The sequence below is a fragment of the Lynx canadensis genome, chromosome C2, assembly GCF_007474595.2.
Source record: "Lynx canadensis isolate LIC74 chromosome C2, mLynCan4.pri.v2, whole genome shotgun sequence".
NCBI classification, from domain to species: domain Eukaryota; kingdom Metazoa; phylum Chordata; class Mammalia; order Carnivora; family Felidae; genus Lynx; species Lynx canadensis.
This window is the reverse complement of record NC_044311.2, coordinates 148,326,979-148,352,401: the sequence shown is the minus strand read 5'-3', so window position 1 is coordinate 148,352,401 and position 25,423 is coordinate 148,326,979. Positions and strand designations below refer to the sequence as shown.

General features: G+C 50.0%; 1 protein-coding gene across 1 annotated transcript in view; it reads left to right on the top strand.

Annotated features, from left to right (window-relative positions):
* The first annotated feature begins 608 nt into the window (after window positions 1-608).
* The window catches only part of RCAN1 (regulator of calcineurin 1), a 101,758-nt gene continuing 76,943 nt past the window's right edge, over window positions 609-25,423 (top strand). The window contains exon 1 of the mRNA XM_030329542.1: window positions 609-971. Coding sequence (XP_030185402.1) covers window positions 729-971 — 243 coding nt within the window. The 5' untranslated portion in view covers window positions 609-728. The remainder of the gene's footprint in view (window positions 972-25,423) is intronic.

Here is a 25,423-nt window from a genome sequence, read left to right as displayed (position 1 = left end):
CCTCTTGTGCATAGCACAAAGGGGTAACTCAAAAATTTACTTCTGATTACATAAACTTTGAACAATGATATTATGACTAATAAGCTGAAATATAACAGTAAGGTATTGTCGTCATGGTCTAGTTCAATCCTCCCTGCGACTATATGTGATAATATACGGTAAGCATCTAACCACTTGCCAATGCCCTCGGAGCCACAGCCACAACTGAATCTCGCTTAAATCCCCCAAAGTTGGCCTTTGTGCCTCAAAGCGTCACCGCCTGGGAACTAGAGAAGCGCTGCCTCTCCAGCTACCATCCCGGCGCCCAAGACGCAGCCTTGCGCCTTTCAGGTGACACCAGCTGGCTGCGAAGCGGCACTGGTTGATGAGGCCCGTGCCCCTAACCAGCATGGCCACCGTAAGGCTTCGGGGTGAGGGCGGCCCGAATGAGGATCACGTGAGGAGAATCCCGTTCCTTTATTGGCTTTCTCTCCTGGGAGGGCGGGATACAATCACCCAGCGGGGGGGCGGTCTTAAAGGGCCCCGCGGCTGTGTCCTTCCCGAGCTCCGCCCCCGGGGCTGGGCGGGGCCGGCGCGCGGAGGCCGCGTCCGGGGGAGCCGTGGTGACCGCCGCCGGCTGAGACGAGAGCCCGAGGGGGTTAACCGCCGAGTCGGCGCGCGGGAGAGCGCGAGGGGCGCGCGCACGAGTCCGGCTCAGCCGACGGGAGCGCGCGGGCTCGGGCGCGGGGATGGAGGACGCCGTGGCCGGGCCCCGGCTCCGGGCGGCGGCCGAGGCGGCCGAGGCGCGAGCGCAGCCGGGGGTGACGCTGCGGCCCTTCGCGCAGTTCTCGGGGGCGGCCGAGGCCGACGAGGGCGGCGGCGACTGGAGCTTCATCGACTGCGAGATGGAAGAGGTGGACCTGCAGGACCTGCCCAGCGCCACCATCGCCTGCCACCTGGACCCGCGCGTGTTCGTGGACGGCCTGTGCCGGGTGAGGGCCGGGCCGGGCGGGCCGTCGGGTGGAGGGCGGACACTTGTTGCCCGGAGGAGGCGGCGCGGGTCGCGGCGCCCAGGTCCCGGCCGGCCCGGGGCAGCCTCTCCAGCCCGGGCCACCGGCGGGGCCGGGAGGCGACCCTCGGGGACGTGGCGATGCCCCCGGCCGCCCTGCCGCGGTCCACTCACGGCCCGGTGGGGCGGGGGCGCGCTCCCGGAGGGTCCCGGGTCCCTGAGCACCTGCCGGGCCGCGCGCGCAACCCGCAGGGGGGCTTTCAGCGCCTCGCCTTTGACGGTGGCCGGTCACCACCTCGCAGGCAAGCTCCTGGCCCCGGGTGTCCACTCGGGTGGGGAGAGTAGGGGTTGGGGGGAGTGAAGTAAGAGACAATCTCGGGATGAATTAGCACCCGGCGTGTTCGGGAGCTCGCAGGGCCACCCCTGGGGCATGTAAGGTAGCCCGGCGGCACTTACTGCTTTGGGGAAGGGGCTCCCCTCATTCATCGGGAGGAGGAAACAGACGTGGAGCGGCGACGTGACTCACTGTTCATAAATAGGACAGCGTCTCTGCATTCTCAATCTGCACTCTTGGAAGAAAAACCAATGTTTGGGTGAGGATCTGTGGTTGCTCATTATCCTGTGGCTGGCCAGTTTCGGTCGAATGGTGTTGAGGGGAAGGGACCCATTCTCTAGGCCTTTAGAACAGTCGGGAATCTTGCTCTCTGAAGGGGTGACTTGCCACCATTGGGACACGCTATACATGGGGAGTTGATTTTTTTTTTTAATCCACCCAGTTTAGAAATTTAGGAGGGTGAGGGGGCAGGTATGAGTAATCAATGGTGGTGGCAGGGAGGAGGAATTTATTTCCAATCTACAATTAGTGTGCAGAATGGGATTTGGACAACGCAGGCGTTGCAGAATAAAGCCTGTCTTTAAGAGATATGCCTCAGGAGGAGAGCAGCTGTCAAAAAAAGCGATGCTTTCCATGCTTGGCTCTGGGTCTGCGTATACTGTCTATGAACTTGTAGTAGGAGGCTGTTGCCAAGAGGTACGCCACTGTGGAACCGAGAATGGTGTGCTGGAGTCCCATTTATTTGTAATTTATGTGCCCATCCACTTTCAGAAAGGATTTACAAGGGCCGTGTGCTTAGGCAACTTCCTGTGCATGCTTTCTAAAGCAACAGTTGTCGTAAGTGCGGGGTCCCGCTCGTCTTACTCTAAAACCTTTTCTCTTCCCGCGGCCAAGGTCTAACTAGCATTTCAGGTCTCTTTCCCGGGGGTCCGAGGCTGTCCTTCTGATGGAGCCAGGCCAGGTCATGTAAGACTGCGTTTATTTGCTTGGGTGTCTAACAATTCGTAGTTTTCCAGTTTTCCCAGTAAGTGTGGGGGGCATTCCTGAGATTGCTTTGTATGAAATTTGGTCCACTTTGCTAGCTATTCGTTTATAACAAATGTTGGCAACTCTGCTTGGGCCAGGCGCTATTCTGGGCTCTGAGGGCACAGCAGTGAATGGAACAGCAAGTCTGCCTTTTGGGGCTGACCTTTTTGTGGGCGGCAACAGACAGTGAACAAATATTAAATATGTCACGAGGTGACAGTGCTATAGGAAAAAGTAGGAAGGAGGAGATAGGGGAGGAAGGAGTGGAGGTCTGGGAGGGGAGGGAGATTGATGTTTTAGTAATGATGATCAGCGAAGGGCTTACTAAGGAGGGGACATTTTGAACAGGCACTGGGCTACCATTCATTCCTTCATTTATTCTCTTGCGGTTTATCGAATGCTTACTACGTTCCAGGCACTGTTTGGGGCCCAGTGAGTAGAGGGGCGAGCTTCCTGCTGATGTTCTAGTGGTTGAAGGGGGGGTTAGGTAACAGAGGAATATAAGGGAACAAGGTCATTTCAGATAGTATGAAGTGCAATGGAGAAAGTAACAGGATTATAGGCTAGAGAGCCACCCAGGGGAGGATGGGGGCTGAGTCAGAATCAGTCCTCACGGGAGCACTGTGGTGGTTGAAGGGGTTTTAGTAAAGAACTGATTAATCGCAGCAGGACTAAGAGAGTCCGCTGAGGGGGGGTGGGTATCGAGGGGAGGAAGTGGCATTGCTGGAGCCTGGGGAGAGCAGCGGCCCGGCAGGAGAGGCAGATGTGAAGGGATGGAATTGAGATGCTGTGGCAGGGACTGGCAGGGAGGAAATACCCCCGCTTGCCCTGGCTTTCTGATCTCCTTGGCTGAAGCCAGCTGGCAGCCAGGAGGCAGGGGGGCCCCGAACAATACAGTCCCATAGGTGGGCTCAGCCTTCCAGAGCCCGGAGAAGGGGAGAGAGGGCAGAGAAGGGCCCTGGGGACGATGCAGGCAAAGAGGACGTGCAGAGAGGAGTCAGCATGGGGCCACTTTAGATGGAGTGGCCCTGGAAGGTGTCTCTGCACAGCTCGGACTGGGCTGGCAGGAGGAAGCTCCCGGTGCAGATTTCGCGTGGCTGGCCTCCAGGCAGAGGGAACAGCCAATGCAGAAGTTCCAAGGCAGTGGTGAACTGACTGAATTCAGAAGGCGCAAAGGGGCCCTCGTGGCCGAGTGGGAGATGGTAGGGGGAGACTGAGGTTCGACACAGCGGGGGGAATGGTTCCATGAGGGGCCTTGGTGGCCATGGGAGGGATTCAGATGTTATTCTAACAGCCAAGCTGAGTGGAGAAGGTCTCTTGGACAAGGAGAGTGGGGGGGGTCAAGAGAGGAAGCAAGGAGACCCCCTAGGCGGCTCTTGCCTTTCCTTGTCCCAGGGAGCTTTGGAAGTGTTTGGACTCTGATGGGGTGTTGGAGATGGACCAAAGGACAGAGACTCTATTTGAGTCTGTCAGAATGGAGGTGGGGGAGCTTTATGAGCTTTGGTTGTGCATCCATAGGGTCCTGTAAGATGTCAAACAATTGGCGAAGACACAAAACTCACTGGGCTAGTCAGAGGCTCGGAGGGCAAATAGTTCTGCCAACCGAGGCGGTGAGAGCAGAAATCCCCGTGTGGCCTTTGGTGAGCCTTCCAGTAAAAAGAGATTTCTCCTTTAGCTAAAACCATCCCTCTAGGTGGGAAGGTGTGGCTTCTGACAGCCTTATTAGTTTAAAGGCTTGTCTCTCTCGCATCGGGCCAGATCACCCAAAGGTGGTGTAATGAAAATGTCCTTCTCCATCAGGTCAGTGTGGTCTGACCCCTAGTGGGCATGCCGCTAACTGCACTGCTGACAGAAGTCGCAGGGCCAGCAGGGGGTAGGGTGTCTGGTGGTCCCCTCTCATTCAACAGCCTCTTAGAAGGCCACCTGGATGAGTGATGGTGGCTTAGCTTGTTAGGGGACGCTAGAACAAAATGCCACAGACTGAGTGGCTTATAAGTAAGAGACATGGGGAGCCCGGGTGGCTCAGTCAGTTAAACGTCCGACTTCAGCTCAGGTCACAATCTCGCAGTTCAGGAGTTCGAGCCCCGCGTCGGCCTCTGTGCTGACAACTCAGCCTGGAGCCTCTTCAGATTCTGTGTCTCCTTCTTTCTCTGCCCCTCCCCCGTTCGCAGCCTGTCTCTCTCTCTCTCTCTCTCTCTCTCTCTCTCTCAAAAATAAAATAAACATAAAAAATTAAAAAATTAAATAAAATAAATAAACAACAGACATTTATTCCTCACCATTCCAGAGGCCAGCACGGGGGGCAGCCCTCTTCTGGAATGCAGACTTCTCGCTGTGTCCTGAAGCCCTGGCAGGGATGGGGAGCTGGGGCGGGGGGCTCTTTCATAAGGGCACTGGTCCCAGCCAGAGGGCTCCATCCTTGACCTAAATACCCCCTAAAGCCCTCATCTGCTAATACCATCACCTTCAGGGGTTAAGATGTCGGCATGCAAAACTGGGGGGACCACAAACACCCAGACCATGGCAGACGGTGGGAAGGAAAAGGGCTGTGCCAGACTGTTCACCCAGGCTCGTATTATTCTCTTAGTCCCGAAAGAAAGAAATCGACCTGAGGCACCAATTCATTTGGGAATGTATATCAGAGGTCATTTTCTAGCCCTAACAGTTAGGTCTGATAGGTGAAATTTGTTTCTATTAGCTGGGTCATCATCGATGCTGTAAATAATTTATAATGAACGTCTTCATTAAATGCTTATCTAACACCTAACTGAAGCTGCATGGTCATTAATTTCAAGTAATATTACTAGAGATTTGCACCATTACAAATGAATGAAGACTTTTATTAAAATAAAATTAGTTCCTGTTGTACAGATATTAATGTAGCATATCCCATTACCGTCCTCTTTTTGCGAGACTGTTTTTGCTTTACTGAGAAAGCAAAGCAGCACTTTGAACCAGGAATTACAGGTGCTTTGGCTTGTCGGCAGTGGTCCACTGGTTCCCTAGAATAAAAGCTAACTAGAAACTTAGAGGAGTTCTCAAAAAATGCTCTGTGAGTTTCCCAGCAGCAAATATAGTTCCATACGGTAATAGGAAAGAATACCGCTTTATCTGTTGTCTGAAAGATGAATGCATATTTGATTCTTTTTAATGTTTATTGATTTTTGAGGGGGGGGAGGGGCCGAGGAGGGGGTGTGGGGAAACAGAGGATCCGAAGCGGGCTCTGTGCTGACAGCAGCATACAGCCCGAAGCGAGGCTTGTACTCGTGAATCATGAGATCCTGACCTGAGCCAAAGTCGGATGCCCGACCACCTGAGCCACCCAGGCACCCCTGTGTATTAGGTTGCTAGCGCTTTGCCCAAAGGCTAAGTCAGAACATATTAATCATCAAAAAAATGACTCTTCTCTAGTGAATAAACTCACCTTCCTTAAAACAGATGCCCACTTAAGATTTGTGATACAGACATCACTTTCTTTTAATAACAGGAAATATTCTGAGAGCCCTAAAAAGAGTTTGAGTGGTGGCTTTGATTTCTCTCCATCAGTGACGAGTGATCGCACCTTAGCTACATACACGAGAGTCCCTGGGGAGCTCTAAAATCGTCCAGACCCGGGCCGCCCTGACCAGCTGCAGTCTCACGGACTGGGAACCGCCTGGAAAGAATTGCCCGGAAAGCTCCCCCAGGTGATTCTAATGGGGAGTCCAGGTTGGGGACCGTTGTCCTACCTGGAAGGGGTTTTGCCTGACCCGAGGCGTTGTTGGGCCATGAAAAGATCCTTGAGTAATTGGCCGCTGGGTTCCATTTTGAGCCAGATCTGTGCCTCGATTGGCTCATGGCTAAACTAGAAGTCAGGCTCGTGGTCTGACGCCTCCCTTCTCTGAGTGGTGTTTGACCTCGTAGCTGGAAAGCAGGGTGATTGGCTGTCTGCCCTAGAGCCCTAGCCTTTGGGAGGTGACACGCGGGATCGGGGCGTGTGCTTTAACCTGGGGTTGCCTCCCTTTCCGCGGCTGCTCAGTCTCCAGATGTCACATGCTGGACTTGTCTTCCCAGAACCGATTTTTGTAGACAGGATACCATTCAATAGGAATTGGATGATGGAGATGGTTTTAGTGTCCATGTCTGGGGTAGCATGGCTGATGCTACTTGGGAGCTGACTTCTGCTCCCAAGACTGTGGGCCCTGTTTCTGCCGTGTTTCTGCCTCTTCCTGTTACAAGTCAGTCTGTGGCAGCGTGTCGTGAGATGTGACATTCCAGCTGGACAGTGGCAGTCGGCTTCCTCTGCAGTGTCAAATCCAGGCATTCTCAGGCCATTTTTAGCCTCACCCGAGTGTCATAGGCATGTGGTTTCTCAAACTTGAACCATGTGTAAAACGGCCCCGACACCCACCCCCAAAGAGTAGAGAGATGGTAAACCAATATGGTATGGTTTAATTTCTTTGGAAATGTTCAGCATGTTCTATGTTAAAAAAAAAAAGCCAAAAAACAAAAAACAAAAAAAGCCCACAAAAACCCCAACCGTGTGTTTCATCCGTGCAAAGTTTATTTTAGAATTTATTCACTATATCCCTAATTTTAGAATTTCTGACTCTTACATAAATCAAATGATTTTTTATATCCGTGAGGTTCCTTGGGTCCCTCCCCGTCACTCGTCGTGGGAGCAAGCGTGTGGGTCGCTTTCAGCTCTGTCCCCTACCACCGGGCACTCAGCAGCAGTAGCATCCGCTGTCACTGCCCTGCAGCCGGGACTTCCCGGGCCCCAAGACAGTCCCAAAAGGGAACAAAACACAAACTGGCCGCGTGAGAGAACAGAGTAGCTAAAGCAGAAGCTGCTGGAGTCTGATTCCTGTGTCCACATTTCAGGTTGTGTTCGTCGCCTCTTGACTTTTGAAAAAGGTCCTCAGACGGTCCAGTCCACGCTTGTCATCCCTGCTGCCTGAGGGGACCCGTTTGCCGGGCTGCGTGACTGCATCACACAGCAGTGTCGCACATCAGTGTGCGCATTGAGGGTGGCGGCGGGGATAGGCCCCCGCGGCCCGCATTTTCGGTGCCGATCGTCAGGACCCCTTTCGAGGGCTGGGGGGGCGAGTGCCAGTCATTTGAAATACCATTCGGTTGTGACAGGGAACTTTTTTCTTTTCTTTTCTTTTCTTTTTTAACATTTATTTATTTTTGAGAGAGAGCGTGAGCGGGGGAGGGGCAGAGAGAGAGGGAGACGCAGAATCCGAAGCGGGCTCCAGGCTCCGAGCCATCAGCACAGAGCCCGACGCGGGGCTCGAACCCACGAACCGCGAGATCATGACCTGAGCCGAAGTCGGACGCTCAACCGACTGAGCCACCCAGGCGCCCCTACTTATGTTTTTTTAATGTCAAAAGATTTGATGGGGTTTAATATGCTCCCCTCCCCACTGAAGTGTGCGCGAGAAGAGACAGTGCCGCCTGCTAGCAGAGGGCATGGGTCTGAAGCAAACCTTCACCACGCGGGTCCACAGTGGGAGTCTGAGGATGCTATTTCTCCCACCGTGCCTTAGTTTCCCCACCTGTAAAGTGGGGGTGGTGACAGTACGTGTTACGATGTACATAAAATGCTTATCACTGACTAGGACGGGGTAAACATAACCACCTGCGTTGGTACATCAGTTATCTACGGCTGTGCGACAAACCAACTCAAAACATGGTCGTTTCTTTAGAGAGAGTTGGGGAGGGGCAGAGAGAGGGAGAGAGAGAGAATCCCAAGCAGGCTCCTCGGTGTCAGCACCGAGCCCGACGTGAGGCTCGAACCCACGAACCGTGATCTTGACCTGAGCCGAAAGCAAGAGTCCGACGCTTCACCCACCGAGCCGCCCAGGCGCCCCAAGACACAGCGCTTGAAAACAATACATTTCATTATCCCACGGTTTCTGAGGGTCAGGATTCCAGGGACGGCTTTGCTTGGCGCCTCTCCCTCCAGGTCGGCCTCCTCCGAAGGCCACGCAGAAGGAGTGTCTGCTTCCAGCCTCCCTCACGTGGTTGGCCGCAGGATTGCCTTTCTGGGAGGCTCCTGGGCTGAGGGCCTCACCTCCTTGGTGGCTGTTGGCCAGAGGCCTCCCCGGTCTCCTTGCCACGTGGGCGTCTCCACAGGGCACCTCCCGGCCTGGCCGCTGGCTTCCCTCGAGCGAGCGAGGAAGGGCACGTGACAGGCGGGGGATCCGGAGTCCTAACCTCAGAGCGGAAGGAACCCCACCACTTTTGCTCTGCTCTGTGGGTGAGAAGTGAGGCCGTGCCAGGGGCAGGGGGCGCCCACCAGGGCGGGACTCCCGGGAGGTGGAGGTCCCTGGGCCATCTCAGGCTGCCTGCCGCGGGAGCTCATCTGTTAGGACACTGTTTTCTTTGTAAACTCTTCTGACTTCTTGGAGCAGCTAACCCTCAAGTGCTTATGAAGGTTTTTTCTAATCTGATTTTTTTTTTTTTTTTAAGCTTCAACCCTATAAAAGTTCTTTTCTCCACAGTTTTAGGTGGCACCACTGAACATAAAATACCCCATTGATAGGACTATAGCTAGGTTATTAGGTTTCTACAGTATCAAAAGCTGTTAGCCACTCCGTTTCTGAAAGGAGAGCTCGGGAAACTAGACCCATTGACGTTGGGAAGGGTCAGGACAGTATTTTTCCTTTCGGTGCTAATTTCAGCAGGTGTGGGGTGAAACTCCTGTGTTAGTCCTAACCAACGCCATAGGAACAAGTATTTGAGGCTGGCCTGAATTCAGATTTAAAAAATGAAAGTGTCGGTTAGTTCAGATAGCCGAGTTTGGATTTGTTTTCACTCAACGTAACAGTAGCATGTTTTCCTTCCCCCCCTTTATATGTTTTTGTTAAACTTCCTGCTTTATTTTATTTATTTACTAAGTTTATTTCTGAGAGAGAGAGAGAGAGAGAGAGAGTGTGTGTGTGTGTGTGTGTGTGTGTGTGTGTGTGTGTGAGCTGGGGAGGGGCGGGGGGAGAGAGAGAATCCCATCCCATGCAGGCTCCACGTGGTCAGTGCAGAACCCAACACAGGGCTCAAACTCACGAACTATAAGATCATGACCTGAGCCGAAATCACACGCAAGGGGCAGGGGGCTTAACTGATCAGGAGTCCGATGCTTAACTGACTGAGCTACCCAGGCGCCTCTCTGCTTTATTTTATTTTATTTATTTTATTTTATTTTTTTTTAATTTTTTTTTCAACGTTTATTTATTTTTGGGACAGAGAGAGACAGAGCATGAACGGGGGAGGGGCAGAGAGAGAGGGAGACACAGAATCGGAAACAGGCTCCAGGCTCCGAGCCATCAGCCCAGAGCCTGACGCGGGGCTCGAACTCACAGACCGCGAGATCGTGACCTGGCTGAAGTCGGACGCTCAACCGACTGCGCCACCCAGGCGCCCTCTCTGCTTTATTTTAAAGATGATAAAGTAGTTCCCATTCATTACGGTGAGTTTTTTTTATGCGTAATATATTTCTTTTCATCTTCTTATAAGAACTCTGCGCAATAGGTACAATAACATCCCCATTGCACAGATGTGGAGACCGAGGCCAGCAGAGGCCAAGTAGCCTGTCCTAGGTCGCATAGCCAGGAAGTGCTGGTCCTCTGATTCAAGCCTCGTCTTAGCAACCTCCAGAGCTTGGGCCCTCGTCATCTTACAGAGTACAGCTCTGCACATGAATTTTTCATGTCTTTCACATCTTATTGCACATCTTATTGAAACCCCAGGGCTGCTCGGTGAAGAAAGTATTTTTATCCACAGGAAAACGGAGGTTCAGATGAGTTACAGCTCTGTTACTCCTTCAGCCATTTATTTATACTTAACGGTGTATCCGAGTGCTCTTGGTATATCAGTGACAGCCATAGTGACGTTCTTGTGTTCAAGCAGAAGGCAGGGCCTGGGCGCTGGAGCCAGAAAGACCTGGATTTGAACCTTGGCTCCATCACTTCATTCATTCATTCATTCGTTCGTCTGTTCGTTCATTCATTCGTTCATCCATTCATTCAACAAACGTTTACTGGATGCCTATTCTGAGCCCTGTGCTGGTTTTAGGACCAGTCCTGGGACCCCAGGTGAGTCTCCCACCCGCCCCAAGGCCCCGCCTCCTTGGTTGCAGAATGAAGACAGTCATCCCCACCCCACGGTCATGGTGACATCAGCATGAGGGGGCGCAGCCCTAGACAGCCTTTGGTGAGTGACAGACACCAACCATCCCCACCTTCATGGGGCTCACAGGTTAGCAGCAAAGACGCAGAACTAACTTTTGATTCCTGTGTGTTATGGTCAGTTGGTCAACGTAACCAAAGCACTTAGTAGATCCATAAAAAACCACATGTCGTTGGGCAGGTTATTTAACCAAACCTCAGTTGCTTCCTCTATAAAGTGAGCAGGTTGAATTGGATAATGTCTGTGAGGCCATTTCTGGCTCTCGAAACGATATGGGTGGCTTTACACTCTTACATCAGTGGCACATGGTTAGAACAGGGCCTATTTGCCCTTTGCTCCCCAGCACGCCCACATGTTAAAATCAGACTTTTCCAAGCAGGAAGTTGCTCAAGAAGGGAACTTCTCTAGTGTGAATGTGGTTCTCTTCCATCCGGCTCTCCCACCTGTAGGGGAGGCAGAACCTGACCTCTACTCATCCTGGGTTTTCGGCTGCAGCTCTTTAACAAAAAGACATTAATAAGAGAAAAAACAGACCGTTATTACTGGGTGCCGTGCATGTCACAAGGGAGAAGCCTCAGCAAAATGGAACTCGGCTTATCAATCCTCTTGAACAAAGAACGACATACTTGCGGAGGAACGACAGGGCGGAGAAAAGCCATTTCAGGCTTCCAAGGGCAGCTGACTGTGGAAAGGTAAAGATGTGGGAGGAGTAAGGTTCCTCTGGTGTCTTCTCTGGGCTGATAAAGAGTCTGGAGTTGTCTCCAGTAAAAGGAGACTTTACATGCTGCCTTTAGGCAGAAAAAGAGGGAGGAGATAGAACTTCAGCTCAAAATAACTTTCATGTCAAAGAGGGATACTCGGGGGGGGTGACATATTCTGCTTCCTTCACACCCATACCCGAGTCCTACACTGGTCAGTGAGAGGCCTGTCTGCGGGTTTGTAGCTGCAGAGGATGTGAATTTCAGTCACTTGGAAATTTACATGGGGCTGATGTGAAAGAAACCTGTGTCAGAGAGCGTTTAACTGACCGCAGCATTGATTCTGTCCATTCAGCATTGGAGGGTCTGCCAAAGAGAGCCTCACAGGGCCGGACCACTTATGTGAAATGTTTGTTCTTACAGTCTCTTGCTTACTTGGGACTTTTCCAAATCTCCTGATGGCTATTACTTATTGACAGGTGACAGTATGTCCCATTTGCACGTCTGATTTATGTCCATCGTCCCGGGAAAGTTATCAGTCGTACCCCTTTGACTCGTAAGTTTGGATGATAAAGTACAAACTTAGTAGTTGTACAATTAATGATAAGCAAGCACCCTGTTTATGAAGCACCATTTGTTCCAAATATTTTATGCACATCATTTATTTTTTTTAAGTTTATTTATTTTGAGAGAGAGACAGAGAGAATGGATCCCAAGAAGGCTCCACACTGTCAGTGCAGAGCCCGACGCGGGGCTCGAGCTCACAAACCATGAGATCATGTCCTGAGCCCAGGTGAGGCGCTTGACCGACTGAGCCCCCCCGGGGTACCCAGCACATCATTTAATCCTTCTTACAACCTTCTAAGAAAAATACTATCTTTGCCTCTTTTGTAGAAGAAGGCTTCTTCCCCCTTTGCAAAACTACTCAGCACATAGAATCCCGCGGCAATTGGGCCTCTGACCGTGGGCACTCTCGCAGAACCAGGGCAGGAAGGGCCCCTCAGCCCACACCCTGCTTTTCTCTGAGGAGGAATCAAGGCTCAGAGAGGGGATGATGTCTCCTCAGGGGTACTCCCGGGACATTGGCTGGAACTAGAACAGGTCTCCCGGCCCCTACCCGCCGCCTTTTGTACTGCCCGTGTAATTCCCCGGAAATAACGTCCTCCCCTCTCCCACCCCCGCTCCACCCAAAGAACCCAGAGCGCATGAATGATGAGGACAGCTAGAGACAAGTGAGCCAGGACAGGCAAAACTGTCCCAGTGCCACTGTTAGGGGGCTGCCACAGAGCAGGGCATCCGGGGCCCCTCCTGGCGCGAGAGGCAGAGAGCTTTGCCCCTGAGCCAGTCCCATGCTGTTCAAAACACCGGCACTGGCCACCAGGGGGAAGTAACTTCGCGTATGTTCTGCGATGGAGCCTGTCTGTTGACTTAGACTTTAATTCAGGCATCAGGACAGAAAGTGCATTTTCAGCAGGAAGAAGTCACGCCTGTACCGCAAAAGAAGCTATTTAAAGATTAGTGTGTAGTTGAAACTTCCATGCGGAGGGACCGCCTCCCCTGCCCACAGAAGACCAAGGGAGTGAGAGCCACCTCCTGAGTGGCCCCTTCCCTGCCGCCGGGCCATGCCGGGCCTTCGGTGGGAACAGGAAGCACAGGGGCATGTGGTCCTCCTACTCCAGCCATGCCTGGTTCGAGTTTGGCACTTCCTCTGCCTCAGGCTCCGGTTTGAGGTTTGTCGGGACTATGACTCCAATTATCAGCGGAGGGGCACCTGGGTGGCTCAGTCGGTTAAGTGTCGGACTCTTGGTCTCAGCTCAGTTCATGATCTCAGGGTTTGTGGGATCGAGCCCTGCATCGGGCTCTGTGCTGACAGTGTGGAGCCTGCTTGGGATTCTCTCTCTCCCTCACTCTCTCTACCCCTCCTGCACTCTCTGTCTCTCTCAAAATAAATAAATAAATAAACTTAAAAAAATAAAAAAATAATAGTTAAAACAATCATCAACAAAGGAGCACCCGGGTGGCTCAGTCGGTTGAGCATCTGACTCTTGATTTCAGCTCAGGTCACGATCTCAGGGTTTGTGGGATCGAGGCCCGCATCAGGCTCCTTGCTGACAGTGTAGAGCCTGCTTGGGATTCTCTCTCTCCCTCTCTCTCTGGACCTCCCCCACATGCACGTTCTTGCACACGTGCTCTCTCTCTCTGTCTCAAAATAAACATTGAAGTTATCAGCATAAAGAAATACAAAGGGAACTCATTCGGATGAATCGGACACCATTTCAGAGATAATGGGAATTTTCTGAGCTGGCTTCCGATTTTAGGTTACCACATAGACTACTTACAAAAGTAAAGCTTGTGCTGGCAGATCGGTCTCCAGACCTATGCAGCGGGAAGTGTTCTCTCACATGGGAGCCCCTGTCCTGGGGTGAACGTAGCCTTCAAACTCAGCCCCCTGTTGATCCCGACACAGGATTTCCAGACTGTTTTTATTTTTAAAATCAATCCTGAAGTGGTGTATTTCTTTGAAATGGTCAATAAATTTGCAGGGGACTAACACTTTGACCCTAATTTGCTCTGTTTTGTCAAATATTTGTTCCTGACACGTACTGGGAAATAACTGCTCGTCGGCAGAATACTTTGTAGCCTCCCCGTTTGGAGCCTTTCAGTTCTGTAGAGCAAGTTGGGGAAAATGACCCGGTCCTCCACGTGGTGAGCCCGCCTGAGACGGTGGCGTGTGTGAGGTGGGGTGGGAGGTAGAGACATTGTATGGGGAGGATGACTCCCCGCATTTGCTGGGGTGGGGGGGCCGTCGTGCAGAGGACAGAACGGGGCGGTACATGCCTCAGTAGAGGCTTGGTCACCTCGAGGGCTGTGGCCGAGATTCCAAGCTTCATCTTCAGTCTGTAAAAGGAGGGCGAGGGGGTGTGTTCACCTTTCCTGGATGCGGTGAGGTGTTAAATACAGCACAGCAGTGTCTGTGCTAGCATCTGAAGGCACGAGATACTCCAAAAGTATGTTTTGTCTTTATCAACGACCCCACTTTAACGGCCATGATTATATTACTGGATGATGATTCGTGTTGGGTTGCCATTTGTTTGTTAACTCATTCCCTTTTCATTTATTTCCTTTTCCTCCTTCGTTTTCTCTACTAGATAGCACAGGGGCCACACTGGCAGGATCACCTGGTGGCAGGTTCCTTTGCTGCTTGGTATTAATCTTAACTCTTACGGCTCCGCTGAAAGTGGAAAGGTGCAGGCGTGTGCGCCTGGAAGATCCTTAAGTGCCATTTGTTACGGGCACATGCCTACCTTGCTTTAGAGTCCTGAATGCTTAAAGGTGTTATGATGTTGGGAATAGGAGGGTGGGTCCCAAAGCCAAGTCAGCCTGAGTTCAAATCCCAGCTCTGCCAGCAACTGGCTGTGTGACCTTGGGCGAGTGACTTTTTTGTGCTTTAAGTAGGCCTCACTCCCAGCCCAGAGCCCGGTGCGGGCCTTGAACTCATGACCCTGAGATCAAGACCTGAGCTGAGATCAAGAGTTGAAGAACGCTTAACCAACTGAGCCACCCAGGCATCCCTGGTCTCTTTGTTTTTAAAATGGGTAATCAAAGTACCTACCTCCTGGGGCTGTGAACATAGGGAATAAGGGCAGGCCACCCCAAAATGTGCCACTTTGGCGTATTGACTGTTTTTAAAAAAGGTTACTTAAGAGACGGCCTGTGCAAGAAGACACTCAGACCGCCCTCTGCCCCCGTGAAGGCAAGATATAATCCTCCCATGCAGAAGGTACCCTCCCTGTACTAGGAGGTAAAGAGAAGAGACATCCTTATCAGAGAGAAATTCGGGGCTGAGAAAGCTGTACAAATAACCCTGTTACTTTTTACTAACTTATGACCCTAGTCCAAATTCTGATTAGAATTCCTTACTAATTAGAGGCGACTGGGTGGCTCAGTCGGTTGAGCATCCGACTTCGGCTCAGGTCGTGATCTCATGGGTTTGTGGGTTTGAGCCCCGCGTTGGGCTCTGGGCTGATAGCTCAGGGCCTGGACCCTGCTTCCGATTCTGTCTCCCTCTCTCTCTGCCCCTCCCCTGCTCGCGCTCTCTCCCTTTCTCTCTCAAAAATAAAAAAAAAAAAAGAATTCCTTACTAATTGAAGCTCCCAAAAGTTAAGTTTTTCTTTGTCCTGTCAATTCCTTACAGATGTATTGTTTCTTTGTCTAAAAAGTATGAAAACTATATGCCTTGGTCATTTCTCTGGGTCTCAATTTCACTATTGGGTCTCCATGCACACATAATAAAACTTCTCATGTTAATTTGTCTCAGGTCAAAGTAATTTTTGGTCTGGCTGGAAGACTTTAAAGGGTAGAGGAAGAATTCTTCCTTCCCTAAATAAGGATAAATATAAATTGTTAACCTTAAAAATAAAACTCCATATTATATGTCAAGCGTACTTCAATTAAAAAAAAAATAAACAGTGGTGTCCAGGTAACTAAAAATAATAAAATTAAAAATAAAATAATGTAAATGAAATAAATTAAATAAAGCTGTTAGTTATTTTACCAACAAAAATGCGTTAATTCCGGAATAACAGAATTGCAATTCCAGAGAAGCAAACTAAGGCTAAACCACAGACAAGCCTGGAGAACAAAGGAGAAGAATGTTCTTTCATAAAGAAAGGGGAGGTTGGGAGGGCTGTGTAAACAAAAAAGCCATTGGCCTAAACAGGGAATTCAAGTATTGTGGCTTCTCATTGGCTGAGCTGTTGCTGGGGCAGGAGAAACCCTTTCTTCCTCCTATTGGCTGTGATCAAGTAGTATCCTTGTGCAAGGTTCCTCCCTCCCTCCATTTGATGGGAGGTAAGGTGTTAGTTAGCACTCCCCCTTCTGGCCTCCCATTTTGGCGAGGTTTCCCTTGATTAATTTTCACAAAATAAAGAGCTAAGAATAACACCAGGCTCAAAGTAAGTGTTTAGTACATGCTAGCAGTTTTATTAAAACTAGTCTTAAAATTTAAATACTACAGTGTCTGAGTCGCTCACTGCTATTTATCCTGTGCCTAGGACAGTGCCTGCCACACAGTAGGCACTTAATAAATATTAAGTACGGCGGTAGAAGTAAAACACTAACATAAAAATGAAAGTATTGCTCTTTTAAGTCCATTAAATACTAAGCCTTATTTTCCCAGGAGGTTCCCGCACAGGGGAGCATGTGTATGAGATTAACTGGCTGAGGTGCTGCTCAACATTAGGAACACTGTGGCAGGATGTGTCACACCAGGAGGCTAGCATGGCCTGTCATCACTTGTAAAAGCTTAGATCAAGTATGCTTTAACATGAAATGAACTCTGCTACAAAGTTGAAAACAACTTAAGAAACAAAACGCTGTGGGGCGCCTGGGTGGCTCAGCCGATGAAGCCTCTGACTCTTGATCTCGGCTCCGGTCATGATCTCACCGTTTGTGGGATCGAGCCCCATGTGCGGCTCTGCGCTGACAATGTGGAGCCTGCTTGGGATTCTCAGTCTCCCTCTCTCTCTCCCTCTCCCCTTCTCTCTCTCTCAAGATAAATAAATAAACAACAACAACAACAAAAACCCCGAAACACTGTAAAAACAAATCTCAAGACAATGGATGTAAAAATCCATGAGCCCTAAAGCATAAAATCATTAATGCTGATGATGAGAAATCCTAGGGGCGTCTGGGGAGTTCAGTCAGTTAAATGTCTGACTTCGGCCCAGGTCATGATCTCGCGGTTTGTGGGTTCGAACCCCGCATCGGGCTCTGTGCTGACAGCGCAGAGCCTGGAGCCTGCTTGGGTTCTGTGTCTCCCTCTCTCTCTGCCCCTCCCCTGCTCACTCTCTGTCTCTCTCTGCTCTTAAAACTAAATACGCGTTAAAAAAAAAAATCCTAGACTTCCCAGCACAATTTTTATTCTTATTTTTATTATTTAAAAAAATTATTTTTAGACATTTATTAATAAATGTTCGGATTTGGAGTGACAGTTTCCAAAGCAGGCTCCAGGCTCTTAGCTGTCAGTACAGAGCCCAACAAGGGGCTCAAACTCACGAACCGTTGAGATCGTGACTGAGCCGAAGTCGGATGCTTAACTAACTAAGCCACCCAAGACGCCCCTTTCCAGCACAATTTTTAAAAAAAATTCTGTAATTGAAAAGTAAATACCATGTTTGCTAGGGAGTCTTTCACTGTCTCTTGCCCTCCCTCTCTTCTTTCCTTATATCCTTTCGTTTTCTCTCCCTCTTTTCTCTTTCACTGTTCTTAGAATGCCTTTTAGGAGACACATCTTTTCAGAAATTCACTGTCATCTGCTAAATCTCCACTTACTGCACCAGCCAGACTCTAGCACCCTTGATAGAAGGTGGCTGGTCATTCTCTGCCAAATCTTGTCCCTAAGAGGGCAAAATCAACTTGTGATCTTATCTCTGAATGCTGCCCTGGTTTCCATTACTTCGTGCCAGGAAAGATGACCTTCCTTAATGAGATGCATGCTGTCTGCTTAGTACTCAGCGGCCTGCTGTGCTTTTAATTAAATGAACCAATCTTTGAAAGCTTTATGGTTAGCCCCACAGCAGCCTGTCACCCCGCAGTCTGTCCCCGGTTACAGTAATTCCAGATGATTACATCATAGGGTGGCACCAGTAGGGACTGAAGGTTGGACTTTAGCACTGTATGATCTGGGCTCATACTTCTTAGAGCCAGTTCTCTGTGCTTCGGGCCCAGGATAACTCACCCCTTAACCTTCTTGCCAGAGAGCACTGCCATTCTAAGCTGGCTTTAGCAAAGAGTTTACGCACCATCGCGCTAGGTCCACAGCGTGCTGGTGTAACAGTATCTAATGGCATTAGGGAGAACTTTCTGAAGAGCACAGCTCATAACACATTTCTGAGTACCAACCATGGGTTTTTTTCATTCGTCTAGATTGCTATTTGATCTGAAGAATACTTCATTATAGAAGTAATACTTGGCCATAAAAATAAATTAAAGCACTTACTGAAAATTCCCCATCCTCTTCTCGCAACCTGTTTCTTAAAGATAGCCTCTGTTAAGTTTTATGTATACTGTTTCATGCATGTTCTATGCATGCATCAATGTGTATGTGGTGTAGATAAAGAGATAAATGCACTTAGATATATTCCATGTATATATATTCATGCAATGTCATACTATACGTTCTTTTGCTACTTGCCTTTTTAAAATACTGTGGCTATCTTTCCAACAGACTGCATTTCTTTTGATGGCTCCCTGGCATTTCAGTATAAGAATAGAACATTAAAAAAAAAAAAGAATATAACATTTAACCACAATTCCTACTGATAGACATTTAGGTTGTTCGTGGGTTTTTCCCCCATATAAACATTCTTGCAAGCAGCTCCTTATACATATATCTTTGTTTACTTGTGCAAATGTGTGTATTACATTTCTAGAAGTGGAATTTCTGAGTCAGAGGGTTTAGTGATTTTGCGTATCAATAGATGCTGCCAGCTTGCTCTCCAAAATGTTTACACTCCTGTATATTAACCCCTACACTGCATCAAACTTCCTCTTTCCCCACATTCTTGCCAACAAAAGGGATTCTAAAGCATTTTAGATCACTGCCAAGATCGTCGTTCCGCGGTGAAAAATAGTATCTCTTTGTTTGAACCGGTATTTCCTAAAGTAGGAACAGGGTTGATCATCTTTCATGCTTCTCGAACTCTTGTTGGGTTGTTGTTGTTGTTCCTGTGAGTTGATTGTTTACATCTTTTTCCTACTTTTCTGGTAAGTTTGTGGACTTAAGAATTTGTAAGAATTTCCTGTATATTAAAGAAATTGGTATTTTATCACGTATATTGCAGACGTTTCCCCCAGTTTGCCATTTGAATGTATGTGGTTTTTATCCCACAGAAATGTTTACTCTTTTTATTTGTAGTTCAGATGTGGAACTTTTTTTTGCCTTCCAGTCTTCTGGGTTTGTCTCATACCTACAAAGTCCTTTCCTGGGCCAAGATGTATAGGAGTATGTTTTTCTACTACATTTACATATATATACATATATGTATATATACATTTATATATACACTTATACATATATATATATATATATATATATATATTCTGATGTTTGCCATTAATTCATTGGGTATTTTGGTATAAGGAGTAAGGAAGATTTCTGGTTTTCTTTTTGCATGTTACCTGTGCGTTCCAAATCCCACAGATTTGAAATACACGTCGGTATTAATCAGGGTGTTAATCTTTTTTCCCATTTGTGAACCTATTTCATGCTATTTTAGTGGCGTGGCCTAACATGTTAGCCTTCTTTAACAGTTATTGGGTCTAATTCTCCCCCGTTCTTCTCTCTCAGCGTTTCATTTTCCAGCCAGTTTCATTTTTTTTTCTTTTTTTTTTTTTTTTTCAAATTTTATTTATTTTTGGGACAGAGAGAGACAGAGCATGAACAGGGGAGGGGCAGAGAGAGAGGGAGACACAGAATCGGAAACAGGCTCCAGGCTCTGAGCCATCAGCCCAGAGCCCGACGCGGGGCTCGAACTCACGGACCGCGAGATCGTGACCTGGCTGAAGTCGGACGCTTAACCGACTGCGCCACCCAGGCGCCCCTCATTTTTTTTTTTCTTAATTTTTATTTTTGAGAGAGTGTGTGTGTGCAAGCAGGGGAGAGGGGAGAGAGACTCTCAAGGGGGCTCCATGCTCAGCGTGGAACCTGACGTGGGGCTCGTTCCCACGACCCTGGGATCGTGACCTGAGCTGAAATCAAGAGTCCAGTGCTCAAGGGGCACCTGGGTGGCTCAGTGTGTTAAACGTCCGACTCTGGCTCAGGTCATGATCTCACGGTTTGTGAATTCAAGTCCCACGTCAGGTTCTGTGCTGACAGCCCAGTGCTGAATGCCTCGGATTCTGGGTCTCCCTCTCTCTGCCCCTCCCCTGCTCATGCTCTGCCTCTCTCTCTTTCTCTCTCAAAAATAAAAAAACATAAAAAAAAAAAAAAAGAGTCCGATGCTCAGTTGACTGAGCCACCCAGACTCCTCAAACTCAGCATTTTTTATAAAACAATGGACTCTTATTATTTTATTTTGTTTTGGTTTTTAAATGTTTATTATTTTTGAGAGAGAGAGAGAGAGAGAGAGAGAGAGAGAGAACGCTCGCACACAAGTGGGTGAGAGGCGGCGGGGGGGGGGGGGGGCGGGCGTGGCACAGAGGATCCCAAGCAGGTTCTGTGCTGACAGCAGAGAGCCCAGTGCGGGGCTCAAAGTCAGGAATGGCGAGATCGTGACCTGAGCCAAAGTAGGACACTTAACTGACTGAGCCACCCAGGCGCCCCTCAGCACCTTTTAAATGACAGTATCTCACTTGATTTACGTAGCTCGGTCAAAACTTGCCATTTTGCTCAACCAGCTGAGCCACCCAGGTGCCCCTCGTTTGCTTATTCTTCATAAACTTCAGAATCATTCATTCTGTCACGTTCAAACTCTCCTCCACCCCCTACAAAGAATGGAATAAGAAGTGCAACAAGCAAACCTGTTAGGATTTGGAGTGAGATTGCTTTGGGCTTACAGTTATTTAAGTGAATATTCGCATCGGGAATGTTACGTTTCTATAATGTTCTACCTATTTGGGCCACCTTTTTGCCACCAATAGAGATTTGACATTTTCTTCATGTAGATCCTGTCTATTGTTTGTAGTTTGTATTCATGTTTCAGATTCTTGGGTATAAATATTTTTTATGCAAATGTAGGAAATGTATTAAAATGCGAGCTCTCTTTTACTACTATACTGACTTCTACTGTCATATAAAGAAAAGTGTTGTTTCTATGGATTAACTTTGTAACTAACCACCACACTAAGCCTCTTACTGTTTCTAACGGGTTCAGTTGATTCTTTTGTATTTTCCAGCTGTAAAGTCGTATCCTCTGAAACTAGTGATAATTTGACACGTGCTTTACAAACTTGTGGCTTAATTTCTTAGCCACATGGCACTCTAACAATGATTATAGTGGTGTCAGATGGCATCTTTATCTTGTACCGAACTTTTAAGGGGAGTGTGCTCGCATCTTACCATTGACCATAACCTTGGGATGGCGGTATGGTAGTTTAACTCACCTGCATGTAACTTTGATGAATACGGTCCTTTCCTGGTCTAAACCTGCTTGTGCACAACAAACACATCCAGCTCTCTTCTTGCTTTGTTTGTTTGTTTGTTTGTTTGTTTCAATATTTATTTTTTCGTTTTTGAGAGAGAGAGAGAGAGAGAGCAGAGGAGAGGCAGAGAGAGAGAATCCCAAGCAGACTCCGCACTGTTGGCCCAGAGCCTGACACGGGGCTTGCACCCACAAACAATGAGATCGTAACCTGAGCCGAAATCAAGAGTTGGATGCTTAAGTGACTGAGCCATCCAGGTGCCCCAAGTTCTCTTGTTGCTTTTAAGTAGACTTGATCCTCCTTTAAAGAAGTGACTGGAAGGATGTTCTATGAACAATATGTCTCTGCCCAGTCTCGACACTGCCCAACCCACCAACTCTGTGTTGATGGAAAGGTTCTTTACCTGTGCTGCCCAGGGCAAGAGCCACTGAACCACTGAGCCTAAGAAATGTGGTGGATATGATTGAGGAGCTGAATTTTTAATTTTATTTCACTTAGATTACTTTAAATTGTCACACGCTATTGAGCGCTCAAAATGTGGCTGGTGCTGCTGAGAAAACGGAATTTCTTATTTTCAGTGTAAGTAACTTTAACTGAAATACCCACACACGGCTTGTGGCCACAGAACGGGGCAGCACGATTCCGCTTTCGTATCGTGAGAGGATAGGACGTGAGCTCTGGAAACCACCTGGTGGCCCCTCGGTGCGCTCAGAGAGGTTGAGATTGCAAGCAGTCTCGCGCGGCAAGTTCATGGCTAATGGCAAAGAGACGCCCAGGCAGGCGCCTCGTTCTCGTCTCAAGCTTTTCCCACTTGGCCTGACCCCCACCTTCCTCCTCACTTCCTGTTTCCCTTCTTGAAGTGACAACCACGTCGTGGGGTGTGCAGACCAACAAGCGGTCGGTGAACGTGCCAGACCCCGCTGACTTCTTCACCGGGTGGGTTGACCCTGAGGCTTGCGCGGTTGGTGAGTTTCAGCTGAGTTTCCCTGCTCTGCTCTGCACGGTTCCCTTGGGGTTCGGGTGGTGCGGTGCTGGAGCCCATCCGGGCCCTGCGCCTGGCCTCTCGGCAGGTGGGGTTGAAGGCAGCCCTTGGCACTGTGTTCTAGCATCCTCAGGAGATGCTAGTAACCGTGCCCTCTGGGTCCACATGTATTTTCTAGTCTTCTTCCTTCAAGACTGTGAACATGCGCACTTCCAGCAACACAGCAGTGTGTGGCTCCTACCCCTGTGACTGATCCAAACCGGAAAAGCAATTCGCGTCTGCTGAGTTGGGGTGTGGGGGGAGAGAATAAAGAAAGGAGAGCCTTTAGGAAGGCCCTGGGGGGGTGGGGCGCGCCTGGGTGGCTCAGTCGGTTAAGCGTCTGACTTCAGCTCAGGTCACGATCTCGCGATCTCGAGGTCCGGGAGTTCGAGCCCCGCATCGGGCTCTGTGCTGACCGCTCAGAGCCTGGAGCCTGTTTCCGATTCTGTGTCTCCCTCTCTCTCTGCTCCTCCCCCGTTCATGCTCTGTCTCTCTCTCTGTCTCAAAAATAAATAAACGTAAAAAAAAAAAAAAAACATTAAAAAAAAAAAAAAGGAAGGCCCTCAGGCCAGGGCTCCAGCCCAGGGTGGGTCTCCCGGTGACAGAGAAACCATAGTGGTGCTCACAAGTCACTTGGAATTTTCCTACTTGAGCCGACCCTCCGCCTCTCCCCGTGGAGATTTCCTAGGCAGTCACTTTGGGCCACAGCTGGCATTCTCCTGGACTTTCCCTTCCTGCCGGCCACTCGTTCACATGAAGCAGGAGTGACCTTACCCCATGAGGGACTCCTCACTCTTTCTGGCCGAGAGGAAGACCCGGCGCTCACACCCGGAGGTCGTTGGTCGGAGCTTAGTGGTGACGGTGCCGAGCGCTTGCCCTGCCACTCCCTCGTCGTGTGACTCTGGGCAACTTGCTCACCCTCTCTGTGCTCACCTTCTCTGTGCCTCGGCTCACTGGCCTGGAAGATGGTAATGGCCACCTCGTGGGTAGGGCCGCCGTGAACATTCCACGAGTCCGTAGCTGGAAGGTGCTCAGAGGGCCCGGCTCCCCACTATGCCCTCCACAAATGTTAGCTCTCCACACGGGGGACACTCTCCCTGCCCCGAGGGCAGGTGACCTCTAGGCTCCATCCGCCTCTGCCCCTCGGTGAGAGTCCTCCGTGCAGGCGTATTGAGAGCACTGCCTGGGTACGTGCGGATGGCTGCACCGGTGGCCCCCAGGGAGTCCCCTTTCCTGGCCCGGTCACATGCATGTCTCAGCGGGGCAGAGGCACAGCTGCTTTCCGACAGCAGGGTCCCAGGGCCCTTGGGGCGGCTTGTCCAGCACCAGCGACCCCACTGGAGCTGTCAGGATGCTGGCTCACGGGCCCGTCCGGGCGGCGCGTTGGTCTGGGGAGTGATGCTATCCCAGGGGCCGGTGAAGGAGTTTGCATGTCTGAACCTGTTTGCCAGCTGGGGAGTCAGCTGCCAGGTAGGAAAAGGACCCGCCTCCCGGGAGCAGGCAAAGCCCAGGGGTTCTGTTTCTCCCGGTTTCCTCAGCGGCTGAGATGGCGGGGACCACCTGCAGAGCCTGGCCTTCGGACCGTTCCCAGACGCTGGAACTTGTGGCGAACAGACGGCTTGTGTTCACTCCGGGCCGAGTCAGTAATTTGCGAAAAGGTCAAACTCGGCTTGAGCAGAACACAAAATCACTAGGGTTCTAGTCTTTTGCCCCAGGTGCTCTTTTTTTTCTTTTTTTTTTTTCCCCCCATGGTCAGGCAAGACCTTGAAAGGTCTTGGTGTACTTCCTTAGAGCTTAAAAACTAAGTCATTGTCCTCCGGCTTTGGTGACTCTCTTTTCCTGTCCCCGCCCCCGCCGCCAGCACATCCAGAGAAGGGCTGTGGTGACTTTTCCCCAGCCACCCGCTCAGCACCTACTGTGTGCCAGTCCACACAGCAGCTGGCTCCTCTGCGTGTTGTGGCCAAGTAAATGCTTCTAGAGCCTTTGTTCTGTGCCAGGCACTGTTGAACGTGCTTCGAAATATGGACACATCCTGACACACACACACACAGAAAAGCTGCTCTCGTCTCCATTTTATGGACGGACTAACCGAGGCCCCCAGAGGTGAAGTCGCCGGCTCTGTGTTGCACAGCTAAGTTGGGGGCGGGGCAGGATTTGAGCCCAGGCTGTTCTATCCCAGAGCCCAGAGTCCTTGACCACTGCCCCCTGCTGCCTCTTCATTCTGGTCCCCCGTTTAGTTTGATTCCAGCATCCCTGTGAGGTACACACTGTCGTTACGTGTGGCCTGGAAAGTTCCTGTGAAGGCCGGTAGCCGGCCTGGGATTCAGAAGCGATGCCCGTGGGCCCAGATCCGAACACTGCTGCTCCCCGGGCACCCGGCTGCCCAACCATCATTGCCATCCGAGCCCCTGGACTTTGTGTCAGCCCCTGCCCTCACGTTACACCCATCAGGTCAAATGCACCTGACAGACTCTCAGGGGCTCAAGGCTCCCCTTCAAGGGCACCTCTCTGCTCATCTTCATGAAACAGTCTCTTCCAGCTGCGTCTCTGACTGCAAAATCGTTCTGTGTCCCCACGTGCTTGTTTACTGGTTCTGTTTCCTCTGGACAGTTTGTATCCTTTGCCTGATCCAGTGATCGGACTGTCGAGTTTAGGTAGATCTAGTTTCCGACTCAAGGGTCAGGGTCCTCCAGTCTCATCACTCGATACGTAACATTGCAGTACCTTTCCTGTTTTGCCACGATTCTGAAAATAGTCACTTGCCTGTCGTGCTAAATAAGAGCCTAAGAATGCAGATGTCACCCGTCGCCCAGCCCTCCAGCCTCAGAACAAAAAATAAGTGTCAGCTAGCAGTTTTTTCCTACACGGGCGACAGAATTACAAGCATGCCCAGAGCATGAGCCCCTCCTGTAGTCTGTACACCTGCTGCTTGAGGGCAGGACTCTCCCTGGTGGTCGCCCTGTACCCCGACCTGAGACCTGGTGTGCAGGAGCACTCCATCAGTGTCTGTCCAGGGAATGACAGCAGGCAGCTCACACATATTT